This window comes from Myripristis murdjan, chromosome 5, assembly GCF_902150065.1.
Source record: "Myripristis murdjan chromosome 5, fMyrMur1.1, whole genome shotgun sequence".
NCBI classification, from domain to species: domain Eukaryota; kingdom Metazoa; phylum Chordata; class Actinopteri; order Holocentriformes; family Holocentridae; genus Myripristis; species Myripristis murdjan.
In genome coordinates, this window is record NC_043984.1 from 23432777 (window position 1) to 23459473 (window position 26697).

Consider the following 26697-nt stretch of genomic DNA (forward strand, 5'->3'; position numbering starts at 1 on the left):
ACAGTATCGACTAATATGGTAGAAAAACAAGGAAGTGTACAAAGTCTTCAACACACAAACATTTAGGTTAAGAGTCACCAAGGGATATGCAAACAATAAATAAACAAGTATGAAAAGAAAAGTTCATCTGAGTTTATGCAAGACCTTGCATTTTCCCAGACAAAATACCTGTTTGAATTTCACTCTGTCGTATAATCCCTGTTAGATTTACTCCCAATATCTGGAGGCATTTCTTTAATAACTATAGGCTTGTAGAGAAGCATTATTTTTCAACATTTGGTTAAAAGAAAAAGCCAGTCCTCGGCGTAGGACAAAAATTCAAAAGGTTAAAAGCCCAGAGAGTGTGGGATAATGTTTAGAGAGGGAACAGAGCCACCAACACACAGGCACTGTAGCTGTTTGTGCTCAGCAACTGTTTTTTCCTTATCTTATGATGAATAAGGCAAAAGCCTCTTTATATGGCAGCCCACGAGTAAATGTTCCAAACCAAATTTTCTCAGCTTAACATGAGCTATTAGCAGCCAAATTCAGAGTGACAGCGTCAAAACTAATATCCGCTGTGTACACACACACACACACACACACACACACACACACACACACACACACATACATACACACACACACACCTGAACCCAGGGATCATCTTGGCAAAGCCGATGACCTTCTGGATACTGTAGGAGACCAAGTCAGCCAGGTGGGGCAGCATGGAGAGACGTGAGCCCTCCTCTTCGCTGGAGTCCGGGCTGCTACCGTGCTCCTGGTACATCATGAGCAGGTTGTTGAAGTTCATTTTGGTGTCAACAGACTCTGGAGGGAGCAGGAAGAGGCGCAGCAAGAGGAGAGGTGAGGAAAGGAGAGGAGAGTGTGCATAAAGCATGAAGACATTACACCACTTCTTTGTGAACACACCCTCAGTGTGCTTAGAGACAGGGGAGAAATCATGGAGACGGGGGGTCTTGTTGAAGAGAGGATCTTGCTGAGGGAGATGGTCGTCAGAAAAATACAAGAGTGACGTTAGGAGATTTGAGATCAAAGCTCAGATGACAACCCTGACAACCTGTGAATCACGCAGAGCTCACTGCGGTTGTTAGGACTGATTTGACTCTGCTGAGTGCTGGCTGCAGGCCACGTGACCGTGCCCCTCATGGTGTTCTGCCCATTAGTGACGGATGCATTAATGAACCGATGTTTACTACTAGGAGTCAGGTGTCTGCAGGGAGAGGGGGGATTCACAGGATTTCCTCTGGATTCTCAGTAAAGCAATGTCATAGGCAAACATGTGTGGGCAAACACAAATGCAGATGCACAGCAAAAAACAAAGAAACAAAAATAATGTATTAAGTCTTTTAACCATGCACTAAGTCTTCACACCTTAATCTTAAACCACTGAAAAAATAAAATCATTTCTAATACATCGGTCAGTCGCTGAAAATCAAAGGATTTTCTTGATGTAAGTATACATTTCTTCATACGAGTGAAGTCATCTGACTTATTCTGCCTTAATTCAACATAAGGTCATTTGATTCTAGGCAAGTTCTATACCAAGGAAAACCAGATTTGAGACAAGTTAATAATTATATTACGCTATCAGCTTTTTTTTTGCTCAGGTTTTAACAAAAGTAGATTTTAAGACACTCACTCATTCACAGATTCACATTCAAAGTCACACATTCAAGGACTTGCACAATAACCACAGTGAGATAAACTGATAACCTGCAGCAGTTCTGCATTTTTCTCTTACTTTTTTTTTTTTTTTTTTTCTCTCAGCACCTTTCACAGTGCTTCTCTTACCTGGAGAGTGACTGAAGGAGTCAGAGGAGGCATCAGACAGAGAATGGAGAGAGGCAGCTCGGCTGGCACTACGTGTCACTGGGCCGTCACGCACCGGTGGCTGCACAGAAAAAAAAAAGAGCATACAGGAACAACCACACAGAGACACACACACACACACACACACACACACACACAAAATTCTTTAAGATGGCTTGTTACTACAGATACAAAATCACTGCACTGAAATTTGACAGAACTGACTTGTGCTACTACTACTCCAATTTAAGCGGTAAAAATGTATTTCTTCCTAGGCACACTTCATTTTAGCGAACAAGCAGAGGCTCTTGATCAGTTTGGTAATTAGTTAAACCAATGTGCAGAATAATGATGCAGAAAGAAATGGAGCCAGGTAATGGACTTGGGTTTGGCCATGGTTTGGGTGGGTGGGTGGGTGGGTGGGGGGGGGGGGGGGGGGGGGGGGGGGGTGGAGGTAAGGCTGGAATTCAGTTACAAAGTGGACAATACCACTGGAGGTCAGATGTCTGAAAGGACAGAGGTGTTTGAGGGTAAACAGCACAGAGTGTCAGATGAGAATGGCTCGAGGGACTGCGGGGTGTGAAGTTAGTATGTCAAAGCAGACAAAATACAACTGTTTTGTCGACGGGCTATGGAGTAAAGTAAAGCTAATGCAGAAGTGTGTGCGAGGAATCACAACAATGAAATGTGTGTGCTAGTTGATGCTGTCATGACAGAGTAATGTTACCCTCTGCACTGGTGTGATGCTTAGTGGGAATTGGTGTCACAGTGTTAACAAGGATCCCAGGCCTATGTATTCATTGGAGACTTTTCTGCTACTACAGAACTGATAAACTGAACTACTGTGACCTTAACACAGATCGATATTTTTACTTTCTATTCTATTTTAATGCTCGTGTAATGTATGTAAAAAGAACTATGAAATGTCTGACTGGGTGAAGCTCATTTAATAATTAGCTTTATTGCACTGCGACAGACCCTGAAGCGGGAGAAGTCAGAGTAGGAGTCATCGTAAGTCTTGTGATGGGCTTCCACCAGGGTGGCGATGACCTGACTCTGCTCCTCAGTGAGTCGGGGCCGCCGGGCCTCCCTCTGTGCTTCACGCTGCGCCTCCTCATCCTTCCGCCGCTGAATCAGGTCTTTCTTCCTTTGCACTTCCTCATCTGTCAAGATGACTGGGGGACAAAGATAGAGAGACAGAGGGTTAGAATGATTAATAAAGGTTAAAAAAAAAAAATGTTTTAGCAAGAGATACACCTGAGGAGTACCATTTCAACATAAAAACTAGAGAAGCTGTAATGGAAAAAACCAACATGGCAGAGAGCAAGTACAGTGTAAGTGGGACAACACGTCCAATAGTAAATCTTTCAACTTGGCTGTTATCTAGGGTAGTCAGAACAGAAGACAGAGGTTGTACTGGTTGATGGCAGACCTGAGTCTGGAAGCTTTTCACAGAGTATGTGTGCATGTGTTTTATATTGTGATAAGGACTATGTCCATGCAGGGAGGGGGGGCTTGTTATTCTCGGGAGGAAGAAAATGGGAGGGGACGAGTCCATATGGAGACCCCAGCTGGCACTGAACAACAGAACGCATTGTCTCTGTTCTGTTCCCTCCTTGTTGTTCTAGCCACTGAATTAGCTCACACAGAGAGAGAAAGAGAGCGAGCTCTGTCCCAACAACATGCTGCTGTTTTTGCAACAGCAGCGGCAACATAAGTGCATTCCACTGGCTCCTGTTCACGTACAGTGAATTGGTGTGTTTGGTGCTGTCACTCTCCTGGTATTCACAGAAAAACTCTGGGAAGAATATTGAGGGGGACTGAAAGGCCCTTCCTTAAAAAGAGGCCCCTGTGGACAATATCCGGATATTGGGAGAAAACAAGAAAGCTTTACGTTCTATTTACAGACCATTAAAACAAACTAAACTCAGTGGAAAGCAAAGACCTGGCTGGATTGTGCATAACAGCAGGTGTTTAAACTTCAGATGGATTATACTTACTGTACACACCATGGGGAGGCTGCACTAGCTCAAACAGACCATGTAAACATTCAAATGGGGGCAAAGACCCAGAGATACTTGACCCTGGTCCAGATATTACATAATATTTACAAGAGGGACCATGGGGCTCCAAAAATGCAAACAGCAGTTGTGTAAAATTTATTTTTACAGTTTTTCAACATAAAATGCTGTTTTCAAGTCAGTTTGCATGGTTGATCACCAGTGATTAATTTCTAATATGTGGAAGATGTAGAGGGGGGAAGGTGGCTGATCCATGCTCAGCACTTTTAGGCAATCACAAAACTCTGCCAACACTGCTGTGCTGGATAAAATGTGAGAAAAAAACATCACTAGCCCATTTCCCCTGTGACACAGTTCCACAACCATTACACACTATCCAAACAGTTTTCATCAGATCTAGCATTACATCTGACACAAGACACAAAGTGGCCAAAACTGGGGCAGACCTGAAAAAAACAAGATTACATGCAACAACCACTGTTTGAATACGTAAATTACAGTGTATATTTATTCCTGGGGACAGGAGGGCATGCAGGTTATCTGCCACACTTACACTCTTTCATCATGCCGATGTCCACGCAGCGTTTGAGCCGGCATGCCTGGCAGTGGCGCCTGTTGTCCTTGGTGATGGTGCAACTGCCGTTGAAGGGACAGGTGAAGGTGGCTTTGCGCTTCATACTGCGTCTGCAGGGGTTAAAAAATGCATTACATTTTATCTTAAACTTAACAGTGTGCTTAACAAGAGATGTTGATGAAGAGATGGAAACAGAGAAAAGATGCGGAAAGGAAAAGACTGGTTTAACAATGTGGAGTTACTGAACACATGCATATGTAAGCACGCTGACAGTAGAGCGCTTTGATTTATGTTCAGCATCTTGAGTTTAACAGGTGTAAGATTGTGACACCACTGACACTTGTACACAAATATGTAATCATGGTTGAACTAGATAAACACGTCTGCCCTTCAACTCTGGAGCCGAGTCAAAAAGCACAACTATGGATGAGTGCCAAGGAGTCCAGGATAAAAGATGAGTCCTGCCAAAAGGCGATGCAAAGCATAATAATTTACTCAGTGATGCACACATACGTATGTACATCTATACACAGACGCGAGAAAAAGCATGCACACACACACGGCTCAGTGAGAGCAAAGTTCAAGCCAAGGCCAGCTGAGAAATGAGGAAGGAGATTATTAAACATCCGTCTTTTTCACCCTCTCCCTTTAAACATCAATGCTGCCAAGAAGAACAGATGCAAGCAGACAGACACACACACAATCACTGAGTCACTCCAGTTATGTCTTTGGCTGAAATGGAAACACTTGCGTATATCAATGAGCCTACAGGCAGGCAATTGGTGAGGCATTAACTATTTCTATAGGCTCAAGCTCATTTGTATTCTCTACGTGCTGCTGTACATTATGAGTGAATGTGAACATGAATGTTGCCAGTGGCTTTCTGTGTGTTCTTATGTAACTGTAGGCAGCAATTACAATTGGTGTGTGTGAGAGAGCGAGTGGGCGGCTGGTCATTATGTATGCAAGGCCTGTGTACGTGTGCTAATGTGCATGTGTTTGAGTATCTCTGTCGACGTGCATTTTTTTTTTGTCTGTGAAGGTGATGCATGCGATTGTATTAGCTACACAGGGTCTGTGCATGAAGAGCGTGCACGCATTTGTGTGTGGCAGATCTGACGACTCATGTTTGTATCATAGTGCATCGGGGAGCTCACACATCTTGCATTTGTGTGTGTTTGTGTACCTGAAAAAACCCTTGCAGCCCTCGCAGGTCATGGCATTGAAGTGGAAGCCAGTGGCTTTGTCACCACACACGCCGCAGATCCGTGGTGCGTTCCTGTCAAACTCATCAGGGGCCAGAGTTGAGGTACTCACAGCCGAGGACTCCATCACTAGACAGAAAGATGGAAGGGAGAAAAACAGGAGCAACAGAAAGGGAAAAAATAAAAACAAAGATGAAACCAACTCTTTAGGTTGCCAACTCAGCACATCTGAAGTCTATTTGAGGAAGGAAAATTGTCATTTTGATCTGTTCAGTTTTTCACTTCATTAGACATCTGTCACATAATAAGAATCATTTAACAATAACTGTCCAAAGTTTAAAATGTCAAGGTATGTCTAACAACATGAAAAAATGGTCTTTATTTCAGTTGTCCTTTGTTTTCATCTTACAAAGGTGTGAAATCCCAGTACAAAGTGAGACATGGCAAATTTTGCATCACCTTCCTGCATTCCAAATGAACTGTGATTCACATCTCAGTGTACCTGTAGAGGAAGGGATGCGCCAATTTACTGATGAAATATCGGTATTGGCCACTATTGGCCTTGTTGATTGCCACAGAAGATCCTTTAGATCTGAGTCGGCCTACAAGTCAGGAGTGAAAAGGGATGCAGATCGCTATCGGTGTCTGCATTGGAACAGGGTCGCATTTTGCCAAGACTTGGGTCTCACTCAACTGTGTTAGTATCCACAGTGCTGTCAGCTCCTCAGTACCATTAGCGACTTACATTATTGTGCATTCAGGTTCTATTGAGTAAAAATGGGCAAAGATAAATTGTGTTATCATGTTGTCAAAAATGTATGTATCAAATGTAGTCTTGCAAAATTTTGTTTTTGGCAAGAAACTAGAATTAAATATGTTACATTTCTTTGGAGGAGAAATTGTCAGAGTTGTATAGCGGGCTACAAAGGCTTTCAACAAACAATTAAATTAATTAAGAATATATGTCATGTGAAAGACATTTATTTGTACGATTGAATTTGTTCTCATTCAAAGACGGTATAATCAAGGCCTAGAAGACTTTAAAGCAGATACATTAAAAAAAAGGCATCGGCCAAACTGTTAAAAACATCGGTATCGTATCGGCCCAGAATTTCACAATCGGCGCATCCCTATGTAGAGGTAAACTTGGTTCCAGTATTTTTTGTCCTGGAGCTAGGAACTGGAGCCATAATCAAGTGGAAAAACCCTTGTTCCACTCCAAAATGCTGGATCTGGGTTACATTTGATTACATAGTGCACTGAGTATCTATTTCACTTAACAGCCTCATGAGGCAGAGAAAAAAGACATGTCACCGCAAGGCTAGCATCCTCATAAACAAACAATCACTGTCCTTTTCACAAAGCTCCTCTCTCATTCTTTTCTTCGCTTCCACAGCGGAGTGAAATGGAAGCAAATGATGGGAGGGGGGTGGAGGGCGGCAAGAGAGGGAGGTGTCTATACCGATAATAATCTCAACAAACTCACAAATCAACATCTAACGAGGTAAGGGCCTGGCTGAATAATTTAAAATGTTTTGACGGACCACTTCATCATTCACTTCTAATCAAAGAGTGCCAGTCTTGCCAAAAGTCTGATATTTCTGTAAATGCATAATGAATTATCTCATTACTGCTGTTTCCTACTAAGTGCTATTGTCTGACACCATGTCTAGCTATTTTAAAAAATGTGCAGTTTATGTCTTTCAATCAAATTTGCTCTTGGTGATGTCTGTAAAAGGGACCTGTATTCTTTGTTAAAAGAAAGACACAAAAAAGTCTCTTGATAACAGTGAATAACAGCGGATCCACTGCCTTTCTGCTGCAGGCATGCTGACCAGCATTAGCTCAAGTGTCAACGTCAACGTGTAAGTGCATCAGCGCACAACATGTCTCTATGGGGAACATCTGATACAAAGACTGTATTCTGCACAGTGAAAACACTTAGTCTGCCACACAACTGGAATCAGAGCAGCAAATATTTGTGCTGGGAATTCAGCAGATGGTTTGAACAGAACTTTGATAAACAGACCATGGAGAAACTCAAAATGTTGACGAGAAAACTCTTCAGATTGTTTGGCCACATCAATGAGCTCCAAAAGCAATCTGCTCTGCCCAATTGATTTAGAGAAAGCTTGAGGCTGCGCTGTAACTTTGCACTTTATACAGAAGGAAAGAATGACTGTCATTACCACAAGGAAAGAATGACTGTCATTACCACAACACAGATGTGGTGGTTTGAATCAACACCGTACCATGGACTTGACATATACAACATTTTTATTTCACTTGTAATGACTAGCTGCTCTGCAACAAGAGGTGTGTGTGAAAGTTTGTATAAGCAGTGTACCCACCAGCTATGTTTTGTTATGATGACCAACTAGCCTCTTGTGACAGAATAGGCAAGGGTGTGTCCTGAACTCTCATTTTCCCAGATTGTCTCAGTGCACGTATCTTGTGACTTTCAACCTCTGTTCCTGCAAACCAAAGCTCAACCTTCTGCCTCCCACCCACTCATTCACACACATCCCTCACCTTTTTGTGAGTGCAGAGGTAAAGTACACAGGCTGAGTCAAAGGTCCTGTAGAATAACCCAACACATTACATGAGCTGCGTGGCAACCATTTTAGGGCAAACTACTACTGAACAACCTTGAATAGCTATGGAATAAAAGCCTATAAATCAATCATCGATGGGTTAAATTAAAAGATGGAAAAAAGAAACATGGTTGTATGACACAGTTAAGATACGTGATTTTTATGGCCACATTAAGATAAGGCCAGCAGATTATTTACTATAAGATAGCGGTTTTCATCCAGGTGATCTAATTTGAATAGGCACAAGTTTGAGATTTGAAGCAATCAGTGTAGCCAACTAACATAATGCAAACTGGCCTGCTGGACAAGGCTCTGAGGCTAATATAAGTTTGCATGAAAGCCCCAACATAAAGCTGGATAGACTCCAAAACAGGACATTCCCAATACAAACAGGATGATTGAATGGAAATACAGTTTTGTTCGGTCTGGGTTTACCAAGTTTCCTGTCTCCACCCCCAGGTTACAGCTTCTTAAGGGTCATGGTTCTTTAATAAAACAGATTTCATGGGAAAACAGTTTCTGCTTAAGACAACAAACATCAGTTCCCAGTCAATCTCATGTACAGTGTTGAAAGACGGCCTTCCGGACTCCTGCTGAGGTTTCAAGAGGTGATGCATTTTCAACATACAGGGAAAATCTCTGATCCAACAGTGAACTAACAGTCCACAACTGGGTCAAAAAATATGTAATATTTCAGATAGGTGCAACAAACTCACAACCTGATGTTAAATGCAATTAACGTAATGTTATGCAATGCTGATAACTGCATAACAAATTCAAATAGCCCATGTTATTCCTAGATACAGCATAAAATATCGGTCCCAGGAGGCATTCTCACCCTGCGCTAAGTGTGAAAAAACGGGAAAACACTGTCTGCATTGCTATATCATCAACTGATCAGGAAAAGTTAATCCTCTGTGATTCCATTCAGCCCTGACAGGCCATTACACTAAATGCATAATAGTATAGAGAGAGGGCTCTAAATAATGCATCAGGGTATTAGACCAGATCTGTACTCATTTCAGTCCCTGGCACGCAATGCTGGGGAAGAGGTTTTGGGCTTTAGGCAGCCACTGCATTACTCTGTCTGGATTGATATGCAGATATTGTGTATAAGGCATTCAGCAGCATCAATCAAGTCTGTTATTGCGGTAATAATGCAGAATATTATTCACACAGCCACTTCTCAATGTGTTACATTGGCAGCTTGCAGCCTGAGGATAAAACAGGAACAACGCTGTGGCTCCTGATTAGCAGGGTTGACTCCTGCACCATGATGGTCGACAAGAGTGTGGATTTTGATTCCATCCAACTGGCTTTTAATGTAAGTTGCTATGTATGATTACAACATCTGATACGAAGCATCGAACACTAGTTTCCTTGTAGCTTTTTTTCCAGAACCTTCTTAGCACTTAGAAAAACAATGGGGTATCATGTATTTTGATTGCCTCAACACAGCAGGAGGGACTTTAAACACTAACACTTATTGTATTATTTCTTTAATGCCTCTGTGTGTACAACATGAGCTGTACCTCTATGGAAAGTTAATTTACTTTAAAAAGAGGAAGATACTATTTACTGCCAAAAGAGTCAAATAGAAAGTATGACATTTACTGCATATTACGACACACAGTTAGTAAATCCAGGAAATGCAGTGTGTCTCATTTTGAAACTCTGTAAAACTGTGAGGGCCACAACTTGCTGCCACATACCAAAATTATTCATATTTTTATCAACCTGGTCTATCTGTATTTGATGGCAGGGTAGCAGCTATCCAGTAATAGAAACTGCAGTAATGTTGACCGTATTTCTTTTGATAACTTCTCCTCTTTCTGTTATCTGAGCTGCCTAATTAATGGTGAGTCCTCTCTGCTGTATGTGCTGTTATGATGACCAAAGACAAATAGTGAATTTCTTAGAATTTAAAATCTTTAAAAATATAATAGTTTGATTCTTGTGGATTTTAATATTCATGTCTATTGTCTCTTTGGTTGTTTTTGATCTTATTTTTTGTTAATTTTATTTAAGTAATTTGCTTAACATGGTAACAGGTGGTGACGTGGTAACATTCAATCTTGACCCAGTGCCAGGCTTTTGGATTTTAACCAATTCATGCTGAAATCATGGAAAATCTTCTATCCAAAGGGGAAGCAGGGAGGTTGTTTTTTATGTCCTTTTCCTTTACCTCTCTCCCAACCTATGAATTCCTGTCCACTCCTGCATTTTTAAGGAGCATTTCTGACAAATTTCAACACTACTCCAATGCCTTTGCTCAGCACAGATGAGATAATTTTATCACCCATTCAAGTACTACTGATGCTCGTTTGAAGAGCAAAAATTTTGAAGAATACTTCTGTCATGGCTAAATGATAATACTCTGTCAGCAAAGACTGTAATAAGACGCTGTCAGCAGACAATGCAGAGCAGCCGAGTGCAAATGGAATGCTGATCTGCAAGTGTCCAACATTATGAATGACTTATAGCTGAACTATCAGAAACTGGTTAAGGATAGGCAATCTGCTTTATTTTATTTTTAATTTTTTTCAAGAACAAAACACATATACACACACACAAACAAACAAGCACATAAATCTAATCTTAATATTGTTGTTAATTCCTCTTCTAATCACTGCACGGAACGGTCTCCAATAAAACTAGTGGATATAAGACTACAAATCACAGGTTTCCTGCAGGTTTTCTCCTACTGCATTTTTTTACTGCTGCTCCTGTGGGATTTCACACTCTGATGAAGTGTCACTTGCAAAAGTGAAGCTGCTTAGAGCCGCTATTATTCTGTGTGTAAGCGAAACAACCTTAGTGCCTGACCTACGCAACTGCTTGGCTGTTCAATGGAAAAACAGCACGTCTTTTTCCTGAGTGGCGGGTCAAACTAGAGCGACAAACAGAGCCTGCAGAGAATCGGCTGAATGCATGTAAATTGACAACAAAAGCTTGGGTTTGTGTCTACATTTCACAGACATCATAATTCACAAAGTATTCCCTATGGTCTTGAATAACAACAATCAATAAATGTGTTCTAAAATTACTTTTATCAGCTGCCTTTTTATTTCTCTTGTTACAAATGTTGCCAAGGATGGTTTCAATATTTATTTTACTATCCTTTATCCAGTTAAACAAATTCTTACTTATAATGTTATTTTTAAGACACATGTTCTAAAGCAAGTGTTGTGTGCAAGTGTTGACATTTTTTTCTTTTAGTTGCAAATTTTGCTAGAGGAAAGTTCAGTTCCTTCATTTGCCTAACTTAATCCAAACGAATAATAACAACCGTTAAGAACAATAACATCAAATATTTGCTCACATTATTTCTATCATACGCTTGTTTGGACAGTAATAAATGTGTTTAACTGTGTCATGAATAGTTATTTTATTTCTTTGGCACCAAGATGTTCTCCAACCTATTCTCCATTTAAATGCGGACACTTTGTGCCAAAATACCATAAATGTTCACTGTATTGCTGAAAACAATTTTATCTGTCTGTAAATCAGAGGAGGAAAGCCAAACCACTCTCAAAAACTCACCCTAAGATAGCGAACAAAAGATTTGATCAGATTTGATCCCAGCTGCCAATGCAAAGCCAACAGCCAGAAACGTGGGTGTAATTTTTACTGAATTTGAGCTTTGATGAGCAGAATGACACAGAGTTGAATATCTCCAAAATTAAGCAGTTTTATTCTTTTCTGATTTAGAAGTCTTACTGAAATAAAAACCTTGCTGCCAGGCCCATGTTAGTCATTTTTCACCCCATATGTGCCAGAACGGAGCCTGACGTTCTCATGCAGGTCCTAACAAGCTGTTAAAAACAGGCGTTGGACATGGTCAGAGCTTTGCCATCAGGGTATCCTGCACTCTGGACCAACCAGTTCAAGGAACTCGGGCTGGCTGAATCAGTATCATCTTTTAAATCACTTCTTAACACTTGCTTTTATAGACTTGCTTTTATGTAATGATCCATAACTCACTGTCATTGTTCTCACTTTTATGACTGCTGTTATATCTCTTTCTTGATTTTATTGCTTTTGCTGTTGATTTTACGTGTTTTTATCTTTTGTAAAGAACTATGGAACAGTGTACTGAAAAGTGACATATAAAAACATTATTACTGCATATAAGTTATCCACTTGAAAATGTCTGATTTGTATTCATTTTTAAATATTTAAGTCAAAGTACAGACAAACAGAAATAAACAGTTCTGCAAGTCCAAGACAGCGGGGCATTGAAGGAGCTGATGTGTATCATGACTGCACTCTTGGATGTTAAATGAGCATGAACAAGGACTGACACATGAACAGTTGCTGTGAATTGCGGCTCATATCTAGGCCAAGTAGCTATAAGGAAAAAGAGGCAGAGGACAAAACACGGACTATTAAGTCGGTCGGTGACACTGCATGTTGCACATTTTCCATTTGAGGTTGAGAGCTGCCGAGGGAACTATGGTAGTTGATCTCCACCACATATGACGAGTATGAGCACAAGGAAGCTTTGATGGACACCGATTGAAGAAGACAAGTCTGTTACATGTGAACTTCTCCTACCGAATCTCTAAAACAGCCGCACTGCTTCATGAAAAATGCTTTGAATTTCCTCCATTGCCTTGAGCAACTTCTATTAGACATGCCCTCTTTTTCAAAGCAGCGTTAACAGTATACATCAGTGATTTCATAACTTTGTGCTCAGTTTGAGAACTAACTCAACCCAGAAGTTGAGAACCAAAGTCCAAGTTTAGCATTATACTGTACCTGTGAGCGCAGGAAATTTCTCAAGCTTTGCACAAATTTTATGAAGTACATTAATTACAAAATAAATACAAACTCTCCAGGCAATTTTCTCTGGATTTTGAAAGCTTCCTACCACCTTGCTAGTGAATACGTCACGTGATGAGCATGTTTTCAGGCTGCTAATGTTTCAATTACACATCACTACACAGATAATTCAGTTGAGCCCTCCACTACTGCCCTCTGAATGGCCTCTCGCTGTTAGCAGCCAGAGAGGAAGCGCAAGCCCACGGGAGAGAGCAGCGAGAGTAGTGTAGGAGGAGGGAGAGGGATGCACGCCAGAAGCAGGCCAGGGAGGGGTGGGGTTGGAGGGGGGGCACTGGAGAGATGGAGAAAAAACAGATAGAGATATATAGATAGAGCAAGTGAGGGAGGGAGTGGTGACCTCTTTGTCATAGTGACATTCTGTATCACAAAGCCCCAGTGTACCCTGCTGGCTGCTGCGGATACGAGAGCTGGAGGGGGAACCAGCATGAAGAGCGGGCACACAGGACCAACAGCAGTGGCCCAGAGAGGAGCCATCAACACAAACAGCCTGTTTTTGTTATTTAAACTGCCGGCTAAAAATACGCCGCTATGAGCCAGTTCAATTACGGGCTAAAAATAACCAAAACGTCTCATCTCTGACAGTGCTTCATCTTGAGATGTATCAAGGGGGAAAAAAAAAGCAACTTAGTATTTGCATATTGGAATCAAAATCAAAAGTAAAGACACTTACAGTACTATTTCCTGTCAGTTCGTCCTGCTTTTATCCCCTTAAAGAAAAAAAAAATAGCTGGTGTTGATGGTGATGGGTACTGTTTGTCTGTGTGTATCTGTATGTTGCTTGAATATTTGTTACGCAACATTAGTGTGATACATGTGACTGACAGGAGTGCGTGTCATGATGTATGATTCTGATGCAGTCTGATGCAAAACACTTTTTCCCCCCACAGCCTGGCCAATCCGGTCATTGTCTGAGCAGGAAACTCATTGGTTCAGGGCATGGGATGGGGTGGAGGTGGGAGGCACAAATGGTTTACTGCCACGTGACATCAGCCACACCCCCCTTACTCGCTCCATGAGTCATTAGGCCAAAGGTCAAGACTGTCATTCAATTTTGTATACAGCGGTCTGATTGGCTGACCTAGAGGGGGAATGGGCCAAAATCCATCAGCATAATGAAACTGACTGCAATTCTTTCTGGATGAAACATGCATGACAGAAAAAATTATCACCTGCACTGAACAATGCAATGGTTTTCTAGTTTTTACACCTTTCACTGTGGAAATTAATCACCCTTGTAGAGGACAATTATGTAGTAACTGCCAATAATGTGATAAAATTAAATGTACTAAAGGTGATGACTCATAAAATATTGAGCCAATAATGTAATAACATTAATAAAAATGGTGACACTATTGGCTTCTTGCATACTTTTTTTTTTTTTTTTTTTTTTTACTGAATACTGAAGTAGCCTAACTTAAAGCAAGAATGTCCTAACAATGTGAAATATCTTCAAGTATCTTTTCACCTTTGCACATAAAATGAAATAAGTATAAAATAAGTGTTGATTAACCTTCCCGATAGTCATCATTTAGGTTAACTTGGATTTCATTTTAATAACAATGAAATAATGTGAAATTGACTAATGTTCCTATTCTAGGCTAGAGTAGTGATCAGGCTGTGCTCAGATGAATGCATAACTACATACATGTGCATGCACTTATACACATGTACCAGTGTCTCTGCTAACCAAAGGTCTTGCTGTTTATCAGTCAAGATTCAAGTATTCTAGCAGAGGGGTAAAGACCTTTAAGTTAATAGAGAACGACTGGAAGTTTATGGGACCTAGAAAGTGCGGAATTTGTTGACAACAGATTTTCTTGTGAACCACGCAAAGGACAACCATATTCCCCTCACTGTGCCTAAGCATTTAGTTAGGTAGCAGTTAAAGAAGTACTACTATCAGATACATAAATTAAATTACTAGTTTGCAGTTTTAAAACAGAGATACGACAGCCTAGGAAATGGTGAGCATGACTCTTCCTGGTACTATAAAACACAAAGTTCATCTTAAAGTACAAGTTCAGAGAAGTGTTATATGTTTCCAGAAAATGCACTCTTTCACTGACATTTTTTATTTTCGAATCATACTGACATGCCATTGGCTGATATCGAAACACTGAGTCAATTCGTTAACAAGTTACAGATTTTCATATGGAATTGGTAGAACTGTAATGATTCAGGAAAAAATCTCTCTCTTAAACATGTGAACGCGTGCACGCATGCACACGCACACACACACACACACACACACACACACACACACACTCACTCTCTCTCTCTCTCTCTCCTCTACACATCTCCTCTAACAACAGTTTCAATGTACAGTATGCACTGTTAGAGTACTGTTAAAAGAGCACACATATCCATAACCATAAATAAGCCAAAATACCACATGAAAATGAGTCACTTGGGCTAGGCGACTCTGATCATGTTACATCCAAAATGATTTGGCAAGAGGGAACCAGGAGACAATTTAACCTTCAATGGAAAAAAAGGGCTATAAATGTTGGATGGAAAGTATGAGCACTTGAACCTTTATCTGAAGAGATTTCAGAATCTTATTTCATTATTGATTGAGGTCATTATATTATTCAGCCAAAAAAATTGTTAACGAGCCAATAATGTAATAACTTATTGTCCAAATTGGCAAAAATGATATTACATTACTGTTCAAGATTTTATCTCCTTATTGAATTTTTATTACATCATTGGCTTTATTACATTAAGTTTTATATGGGACGTTATTACATTATCGCTAGTTATTATGTTGTTGGGCCGAATAGTCCTTTCGTGTAAAATAAAATGCCAGACGCCAAGTGAGTAATCAAAACTCATAAGGAGAAGGACTAGCAGCTGAAATTGGAGGACTGGAATTCGCCAATCTGGGTGACACGGCAGCAGTGGCCTAGGATGAGCAAGAGATGAGGCCTGTTATAATCATGTGCTACACCACAAAACTGACTCTGGCTTGTCATTTTAAATGGGTGGTGAAAACTGCAAAATCAAGACATTACCTCGATTCTTTGCTGTAGTTGGAGGAGAGGCTAGGGAGTTTCCCGTTTTCCCCTTCGAGACCAACTAACTAGAAGCGGGAGAACAAGTGCTACTTAGCATGCGGTGGTGCTGTGACTCATGCTTTCCCCCTCTGATTTATTCATTCAAATGGCCTAAATGACATGCATGTGTCTCAGAATCAAGAGCTTGACATTAGTACTAGTCCCAGGTCAGATTTAAAGACACCGGCTTCACCCTTCTGGTGAAGCCACACCACTAAACAGCTGACAGTTTGTTTGCTCTCAGGACAACCAGTCTACTGTTGCTGATATGACTCAACCAAAATGACTGTATTATTGCTCTTGCCTATATTAGATTAAAAAAAAAAAAAAAAAAAAAAAACATTTGTATATATATATATATATATATATATACACACAATTAATTATTTAGTAAAACCTGGTAGGAATTTACCTTTGAAGTAAAAAAAAAAAATCCACCACAGTCTCTGTTCTGTCCTCTTTATTTCTCTTAAGTGGTGTCACGTTAATCTGTGTAAACTGTCTACACCATCTGCACTTCCATGTCCCAAATGAATACCTCCAATTTGCACCTTGTAATTAGTTGACATTAGATGCCAATCAATGTGAATTAAGTCTACACCACAGATGGTGTGAATGTGTGGAACAGGGAGCAGAGACTTGTGCAGCGTTAATATGAGAAATGTTAACACTTCATGTTGTTGATGTTGCACTATCTAGTGGGGTATTCCTGAGAATACAGTAAACCATGAATCTGTGTATTCCGGCTGCCGTTATATGCAGCGTACCTGAATTGTTGTGAGAGCTTCTTACAGGGATGAGTGCCAAGGCAGACTGTGGCAACATTCCAGTATCACTCATAAGGGGCTCCTTTCCTCCTCTACTATTTGCCTTTTCATTTCCAACTGCACTGATGCGTAAGTATGGCATTACCAAACTGCAAAGTGACCACTGGTATTCCTTATCAGGTACCCTGTTACAGACAGAAGTATAAACGCTACACGGGCTGTGCAAAAGGTTTGGAGCACAGCCCAGATGTTAGATCGACTTCCATGATTGTCAATATCAAATGAGTATAAAACACACCTACCACCCAACAAACCTTGACTAAGTGGTGCTATTAGAACCTGTGCATTTAAGTAAAAGGTGATTATGGATGGCACAAGAGATAAGAAGTGGGTAAAGAGGAAGACCCAGACAGCATTTCAGGGAGGGATCATTTTAACTGCATGCAGACATGCAGGATAGAGAGGGGAAAGCAGGGGGAAAAAAACTCTGGCATCACGTCCCAAGAATGTCAGCAATGAGCTTACAGACCACATCCCAACACACAAGAGTCAAAGTCAGAATCACATCCAGACCTATAACAGCACTGGAAAAAAAGAGGGATCGCTATGGAACGCCTGAGCGAGAAAGAGCCCTCTCTGACGGTCCAATGAGCATCCACCTCCTACATCACATGACGCAATCCCACAAATGGCTCGGAAATCGTTCCATGCTGCCAAAATTCTCTCTTAAAGGGAAAAAAAGAGGGTGAGAGAGTGAGAGAAAGATAAAAAGGAAGAGGGAGAGAGAGAAATAAAGTGAGAGAGAGAGTGAAGGAGAGAGTGAGAGAGAGAGAATTGGAGAGAGAAGGGAGAAAACACAAGGCGATGTGTTTTACTGCATACCTCTGGCTGGGTCACTACGAGTACAGAAGAGACATAAAACAAATCAGACCTGGAAAGACCCAGGCTGCAGAGAGAACTGCTACAATGGAAATACACTGGGTTTGCGAATCACACACAGAAGCACACCAAAGCCCATAAAGCAGGGAGAAAAGGGGGTAAGGGGTGGAGGGAGCATTAAGCAATGTTTACAGGGGGGTTGGGGGGGGGCAAAAGGAGAGATGATGTGAAAGTTATGGCAGAATAAGTCTGACTAATTCCAATCTCTCTAGTGTTGAGTGATTTCCTCACAGAAATAACAATACATGGAGATAGCTGAGAGAGAAAGGAGAACAATGGACAAAAAGAGAGAATCTGGACCTTACGACGACAAAGCAGACAAACTGAGTCTGTAACACAACTAAATAACTGGCTGAGCGGACTAGTCCAGTCCTGTCCCTTTGCTTCCCTCTCTTGTTTCCCCTCCCTCGGCCTCTGAGGGTCTATCTCATGCTTTTTTCTGCGATCACAGGGAGCATATTACAGCAGCAGTAATAGCACATGACAAGGTGACCTGTGCCCCACACAGGATGGGCTAAACTGGGGTGGAAAGGGGTGGGAGGGGGGTCCCATGTCCCGTGTCCAACCCTATGGTCTCTCCTCCCCTGCCCAGGCCCCAATGCTGGCCTGCAAGGGGAGAGAGAGAGGCAGCGACGGCTGCCTGCCCCCTTACGCTGGGCCCCTTGCTGGACTCTGGAGAGGGGAAAGAGACAAGGCAGGGAGAGGCCCACTCAAACACACACCAAAAGTCCCATTTATGTCTATGTAGAATTTTACAGAGAATGAGTATTCTCGTCCACAAAGAAAAACAACTGGACAGGACAGGACAGACAACAGACATTTGGGTGCGGTGGGTGTGAATGCATGCAGTCAAAGTCAAAGTTAGATAATCTCAACTTAAAACTCCTTAGAAATGCCTTTCTCAAAAAAATTGCAAAATATCAGAAATGACTGACATTTGGATTCCTAAAAAAATCTTAACTTTTGAAAGTAGTATACAATGATACTGAAATTTCCAACATAACCTGTTCACACTCCTGTAACTTTCTGCTGAAATTAAGTTAAAAAGTAACTAGGCTATACATCAACTCACCTATACATCATGTATAGTGGGTCTTGTTCTCATTGTGCATGACCTCCTCTCCATACACATACAACCATTTTTACCTGTGAAGTGTCTGCCTTATGGACCAGCAACCACAGGATATGTACAAGGACCCATAGACATGAGGGGGAACTTAACACTTCAATAGCCCCAAAATCAACTGAACACGTGCCAAATAATGTGGACACACGGAAGTACATGCAAGTGGGTCTGTGGCTAATACAGTTAAGTGCAGCGGCCTCTTTCTTTCTATAGGGTTACATGCGAGAGGAAGCGACCAATTACTGTAGTCACGAAAGGGGGGAGGGGGTGGGGTGCCTGACTGTATAGAAGACCTAATGGACTGTACCATCACCACTGCACAGCTCCATAAACAACCTGCCATTGTTTCAGTCAATAAAGAAAGAAACCAGGCCCATATTGTGGCAAGGGCAGGTCTAGGCTTAGTTCTATCATCTAACTCACTAGTGAGAGAGCTAAAGTATATAGGGTCTACATTTAAGCAAAGTTTCTTGTTGTGGCCTGACTAATATTAGTTATGTTATATATGTCCACATCATTTAAGTTTAGAACATTGGCGAGTACTGATCTTACATTATCCTAAGTGTTGTTATGCTGTTGAAGGAAGAAAGTAAAATAAGAAGGGAAATCCCAATCATTATTTTCTTCCAAAACAGTCAATAGAGCAGCTGATCCAAAAACAACATCCTAGCTCCTTTTTCCATGTTCCCGATAAGATGTACCTTTATTGATCCCCAGGAGCAGAAATTCTATTTAACGCAGCAGCGCAAAGGAATGTAGTTAACATCAAAGAAGTAAATTTAAAGAAATTCCCATATATACCTATCCAACTGTGGTGTTTCCCACCTGATGGAAATGCAAAGGTGTGAGAAATGTAAAAATAAGTTCACTAAAAAGCAAGGTAGTGCCATAGCCCTTGCTGAACTGGTAAGCAGTTCTTGGTCTTTTCAGATTTGCTTTTAAGTGTTGAACAGCACAAAAAAACAAAAAAAAAAACAAAGGGCCTGGCAGATGTTAAATTGTTGGACATAAGGAAGATGACACTTTTATTTCTTACTGGTAACACTATCATCCAATGGCACAGTTCCCTCAGACCAGTAAAGTCAGTCCTTTGGGTGTAAAAAAAAATAGCTGACATAAATTTGACTGCCAACGTTTGTGAAGAAACTGTGCGTGTGTTTATGTGTGTTAAAGTGATTTGGAAGCCTTTCTGGGTTCAGATAATCATATTGCATGGTCTTGTAAAGGCAAACCGTAACTGCATGTTACACGCCAAGAGAGCTGAAGTCTGCACTGAGCTATTGACTCCTGCTTGGTTGATTGCAGAGGATCACTACATTATCAGTGTATTGTTCATGTGCCCATAAACACATTAAAAGAGATTTGAGGTTACATAATACAATGTTATTACAGGTTATCAAACATGTAATAGCCTTAATAAAATGGAGGAGAATTTTGCTTTCTGTGACTGTATGCTGTCCTCATTAAAATGAAAAACAACAACATGATAGCCTCAGTAGATGATATTAATTACTGCTCTAATGCTAATTTCATTAATAGCCTGTAAATTGGACCTTGGCATTGGTTCTGGCAGACACACTGATTTATGTGATACTTCAGCATCAGGTTTATTTAACTTTACCCAGGCTTTATGTAAAAGCATTGACATTTCTAATTAAGAAACTTTTAGCATTTGAACATTCTGAAGTTGTGGTTACATGCATCATCATACTGATAGCTGTCACTCTTACCCACCCAAGTTACCTTTTTTTCATTGAAACTATATAGAACAAATCATAACCAAACTCGTCTGAACTAGTAATAATACAAACAAAACAGCTGTTAAATCACAAGAGGGCAACATGATCACATATAAATCGATCAACATGAGAGCCAGGCAGGGTGATGTGCAACTTACATATGAATGAACAATACTAAAATTAAGCGCCTTCTGAAGAAAAACAAAAACAGCAAAATAGCAATACAGCAGAGGGCTTGTTATGTGAATTTAATGCAAAAAAAAAAAAAAAATGGCTCACCTGAGGTTGTCGCATGCCCTTGTACAATAGGAAAGACTCGAAACCTTTCTTCACCAATTTATCCCAAGTTGTTAATCCTGTTCAATACAAAAACAAAATGGCATGTCGCAAGTGACTGAGGGGGCCTGTAGCCTCGTACCTGACCTGCAGTTGCTCTGTTTATATAACTCTGAACTATTTTCATCAGCAACGTACACATTTCGTGGAAATTACTACACACCGGCTAACAGTTGGGTAAACAAGTAAACAGTGATATAACGTCTGGCTTAACCGTGCTAACCGCTGTTTTATTTAATGTTTTGTTTCGGCAGCAGCAGAAACACTAACTCAGTCTCGACTTTCGCATTCCTCCTGTGCATGCGAGTTTCATACCTCAGCTCAACTTTTCCCCATCAAGACCGACTTGCTCTTAATCCCTTAAGTCGTCGTTGCCGTCGTCAGGCTCGTACAAAGTATTTCCCCTCCATATTTACTTGCAGATCGCTAAAGATAAAGGGGAAGAGGGGTCTGCGTTGTAGAAAGCTCCGAAATGTGAGGGCACTTGAGAGAAAACGTCAAACTCGTACGCCCTTCCAAACGTTGGCTCACGGCGCTGATAGCTAGCGTGGCTAGCTGGCTGGTTAACCCTAAAACGCGGTATCAAGTTCAGCCACCTTATTAACCGTTTTCAGGCCGCGGGCGACGGAAATACAACAAAAAACAGGGGCTGAAACGCGGCGAGGTATCACCGCGGGACAAACGCAAGCATGAACTAAAAGAAAATTAATACATCTGCGGTAGACCGACGACAAATATCTCCCCTTCTTTAGAACCTAAATAGATGGCCATTACTTTTTTGTTATGCCCCGCCCACCCAGGACCTCTACGGGAAAGAGGGATTTTCCCCTCAGCCCCTCCGATAACCAATCAAAGGTGGGCTCGGCGTGTCTCCCGTGTTGTGGTTGGTGACATTTCAGCCCAGCCTGGCTCTGCTTGGTCAGGTCTAGTGCTCGTAACATGTGGAGCCGCTCCCCCACCTCCCCCCAAACAGGGGTGTGTCGTGACGTCAGAGGTAACGAAGAGGTAAACAACTTTGACCGCGTGAGGTTTAAAGCAACATTGTTTCCCTCCGATCTCTGATCCACGGAAACAAGCGCGGTGGTTACATTCACACTTCCATTGTGGTGCTATAGCGGATGGGCTGGTGTTGGAAAATCATCATTTTCGCGCCGGTTCGGCCGCATTTTCTGTAGCACCGGGCTGTCCCTTTGTTGTGCTGCCGCATGCTTTGAGTCTATATGACATGAATGCCATCACCGTCGATACCATACAGCCCATTATCTTGAAATGTGTCAGTGGTGACATTTTTCATTTGACGGCTTTTGTTTTGTAATTTCTTTGACACTTTGCAAACGTGTGCAGCGAGGCGTGTGTATTTGAGGGGTGTGTCTACGCTGCAGTACAGTGGTAGGCTAGGCAGCAATGCCGCTGCATGGCGATGTTGCCATACATTTGCGATGCATGAGATGGCCAAGCTAGAAATAGATTAAACTACACATGAGGCGGTCGGAATGAATGAGTAGTTTCTATAGTCGTTGTAATTTTCCAGTATATTTCTTACAGATTATTTTGCACCTATTATTATTATTATTACTATTATTACTATTATTATTATCGTATTATCGTTGTTGTTATGTTATTTGTTCCCCAATAAATGCATACAGTAGCTCTCGTATGTGGCTGAGATAGGTGTGTATTTGTGTGTGTTTTAATGGAGCTAGAGGAGGGGGCGAGGGTGAAGGTTAGAGGTGTGTCTGTAACAGAGGCGGTCCTGGCTAGTTTTGCGCCCTGGGCGAACCGTCCCCCACCCCCACCACATCAGGCCTATCATTTGTTAACATCTTATTAACTAAGAATAACACACTAGAAATTACTCATAAAGCTATATCACATATAGCTTACAAAATGTCATGTCAGTGTATAGGAAGTTATTTAGGTTACCACAGACCCACGTATAGCAAAAAAAATTAAAAATTCCACAGTCAGGACGTATTGTTTACCAAATCCACAGACTAACAGGCCAATGTGAACTTGCACTTGTTGTGTTGCAAACACAAACTAGCCTATGGGTGAAATTAATTCCATGACACGATGCCTAAAATTCTAATAGTTGCTAGTTCAGCAAAACTAAAAACCAAAAAAAAAAAAAAAAAAAAAAAAAAAACTTCTGTGGCTAAGTGGCAACATATTAGCAAGAGGCTAATAAATAGGGTATAGGCTACTGTTTCATTACATGCACAATTAACGTCACGCATAGAGACTTGCATACCTTTATCTTTTGAACGTTTCTCCTCTTCTTCTCTCCTTCTCTTTCTGAACTGGGCACCTGATGTTTTTTTTTTGGCCTTTTGTCCATGATACTCCATTGACTTTTTGTTGTTGTTGTTGTTGTTTGGCATTTTCACATAACCCAATAAATTACATGTAGCTATAAGGGATCTATATTAATTTTATGAATGAAATACAATTTATTTGGAAGCAGCAGTTTGTGTTGTTTGGCCTGGGATCTTTCATATCAGAGGTTAGTCTATCCCCCGCCCCCCTCCCCTTTGCTTTTCCTGAGACTCACAACCTGCGCACAGCCTCTGCAGTCGCAAGTTGATCCCCCGCGCCCCCCTCCCCCTTGCCTTTTCTTCTGACACACACGACCTGTATACATGACTCTCAGCAGTAAGTTGACGTGATAGTAGGGGCGCCTTAGCGTCCACTGCACCAACTTGACATGGAAATGAGCGATATTAGTCTAGAAACGATTTTTTTTTTTTTTTTGCGGACGCACTTTTTTTTTTTTTTTTTTTTTTTTTTTTTTGGACGGCGCTTGTGCGCCCCCAAGTAGATTGCGCCCTGGGCGGTTGCCCACATTGCCCATAGCAAAAACCGTCCCTGGTCTGTAATGTAAACACAGGCGACATAAATGAAGGGGGCAGGGAAGAGGAGGGCCCCATCCGGTCCCATACATCCTCCTCCAGCTAAAGTCCTTTTTAACTCCTACAGAGAGCAAGTATGCCACACCAAGAACAATATGTTTGAAAAGAAAATGCTGATCTTGTCTTTGCATGTTTCATTCATGTTACATGTCAAGCGCTTATTATACAGTAATATCGCAGAATCACTTGCCGAAAGTGCCCATTCCCTCATTGGTGAGGCATTTTAACAATGCCATTCCATATAAATAATGTAATAACTGTTAATGCTGATCACTCTTACTTGGTTATTTTTCTAACAGAGAGACACTAAACTTGACATTCTCTATCTCCTATCCAATCTGTTAGTACCTTGTTCTGTTTATCAAATGCATATCTGGTATTTTGCAGTCTCATCAGCTCTCCACTTATCCCCTGCATTGATCGAGTCGTCAGCACAATGCCAGGGCTGTGTTGTACACTGCTGTTCTCCTCTCCTCTCCCTTGCTAGTTCTGCCATGCTTCCAAAAGGAGGGGCATTTTCACAACAAACATCACCAAAATATTTCTTTTATTTCACATTCAATACTCATACACTTTGTACCCAAAGTGTGGCTGGAGACTTCCAAAATTAGGGTGGTAGACTGCCACAAAATCCAGTGTGCATGCACAAAGTTTATTGTCTTGCACCACATAAAGATTTGTCCAGGATTGTTTTTCTTTCTAAATGTGTGTTCAGAGAAATGTGTCATTAATCTATTGACTGTTGATTCATGTGTAGTTGCTGGTAGTAAAGTTTGTGGGTGTCAAGTTCATACTCAGTTGATCCTTGTCCTGTGGCTTGGGCTGTCTCCAAGCCTGGCACCAGCACTGGATCAAGCCGTTCTGTTAATGGGGATTTATTTGGCTCCGTAGCACGCACGACAGACATGTATCCTGGCCTGGCCATTTTGTGTCCTCAAATGCTCCAACTCTCACCCAGTGGCCAGGCATGCGCATTGGAAACTGGGAGAGTGGAAATAATAAAGCAGAGGCACTTTTATCTCCTAAAAGCACAGGAATTAGTCTTTGTGCATTCATGCAGAGACATCAAATACTTACACAGTAACAAAGCACACAGTGATACAAGGCACAGGGACAACCACACCTTATACAGTATATACAGTGTAAAGGCACAGTGTAAGACATACAGTGCTGAGGACTAGACACCAGTCTACACGTTTGTAATTATATTTGATGCACATTTAAGCATTGTGGCATATAATATGGCTGCAACATTAGAGGCATATCAAGTTTCATGTAGTATTTTGATCCAGCACAATGTGAAATTGTTATACACAATAGAATAAGATGAAATAAACAATATTATAGAGCAAATACCTAATTTATGCCCCCTGAAGTAGGTTGGTGTGCACAGTCTGAAATTACACAAGGTAGTGCAGGCGTGAGTATTGCCAGATTCTTTAAAAAATATTTACGCAATCGTAAGGCAATAAATAGTAACACTAGTCGGTTCACAGACATGAAACCAGCCATCAGAGTGCAAGTGGATCACAGAAACAGAGAACAAAACTGTCATGTGTTGTGAAGTAGCACACCGACAGTTTCAAGTGTATCAAGCGCCAAAAAGCAAAACAGAGAGGAAATAAGTTCTAAATTCAGACATTCAGTCAGCAATGAATATGAACTAGCTCAATTTCTCAGAGCCAATGTAGTGCAGCTGTTGCCATTTCTAGGATTTCAAAGTAAAGGTTCCTCAGGGGATTTAGGGACACAACCTCCCCCATAAATACACACACAAACACACACACACACACACACATACACACACTCACACACAGAAAATTCTGAACCACATCATGTAAATTCAAGTGAATCTCAACAACAATAACTATAAATAATTAGTTTTGCATCTGTCTGTCTGTTTTTGGTAGACCAGAAGAATATGACACTTAAATTTTATCCTTAACCTCAGACCGCGTAAAAACCTGAGAATAGTAACATTTGCATTGTCAATTTCCTTTGCTCTTTTGTGCTTGACCATGTTTCAACTTTGTTTTTGAAAACTTAAACAACAAGAGGGATGACATGACATTTAGTAATATTTCAGTGGAATAGGTGTGGCATCATTTGTGTGAAAACTAACATAACACCACACATTCAATGTAGTATCTGTGAGCCTTTAAAATAAGTCAGTAGAATAATCAGTGCAGTAATGAAGTTTATCTTCACATTTCTTTCTCATAGCAGAATGGCAAACTAATCACTGGACATAGCTGTCACCCACTATATGACACAATGAAGTCTTCATCTTCTTCTCCTAATAAGCTCTAATACTGCCCAAGCTTGGGAATTTTCACTAAACCAAGCAGATCTCTCTTTCCTGCCCTCAAAGTTTTGCTCTGCAGCAAATCTTCAGCATTGTTGGAATTCCTTTAACTTCTTCAAATATTTACTTAAGAGACCAAAGGTTATTTTTCTTTTCATAATTCCTCTGAAGATGGCCTATAGGGGGTGGAAGGTGTTCCTGGACTCACACAGTTCTACGACTACCTAATGCACAAAATTAAAAGGCCTTTTCTATAAAGAGTCATACATTTGCCCGTGCTTTCCTCCTAACATAATCCACTTCTCAAGCTTGATGATACCATGAGACTGTCTGTGCTTTCTGATTAACAGAAACCAAAGATCATAAAAAGCCCCAGACTGCTATTTGGTAGTTTTACCCTGGAGACTCTCCAACAGCGAGATTATTAGGTTTTGAATAACCTGGGACTAGCATGACTTATTAAAGGCCC

At 41.1% G+C, this 26697-nt stretch overlaps 1 protein-coding gene across 1 annotated transcript in view; it reads right to left on the reverse strand.

Moving 5' to 3' along the window:
- Positions 1-21818, reverse strand: part of LOC115359123 (vitamin D3 receptor B) — a 31841-nt gene extending 10023 nt beyond the window's left edge. The window contains exons 1-7 of the mRNA XM_030051464.1: positions 21330-21818; positions 20958-21034; positions 5594-5741; positions 4387-4517; positions 2791-2987; positions 1795-1894; positions 630-810 (exon numbers count right to left, since the gene is read on the reverse strand). Of these exons, the coding sequence (XP_029907324.1) occupies positions 630-810; positions 1795-1894; positions 2791-2987; positions 4387-4517; positions 5594-5739 (755 nt within the window). The 5' untranslated portion in view covers positions 5740-5741; positions 20958-21034; positions 21330-21818. The remainder of the gene's footprint in view (positions 1-629; positions 811-1794; positions 1895-2790; positions 2988-4386; positions 4518-5593; positions 5742-20957; positions 21035-21329) is intronic.
- Between the last annotated feature and the right edge of the window lie 4879 nt (positions 21819-26697).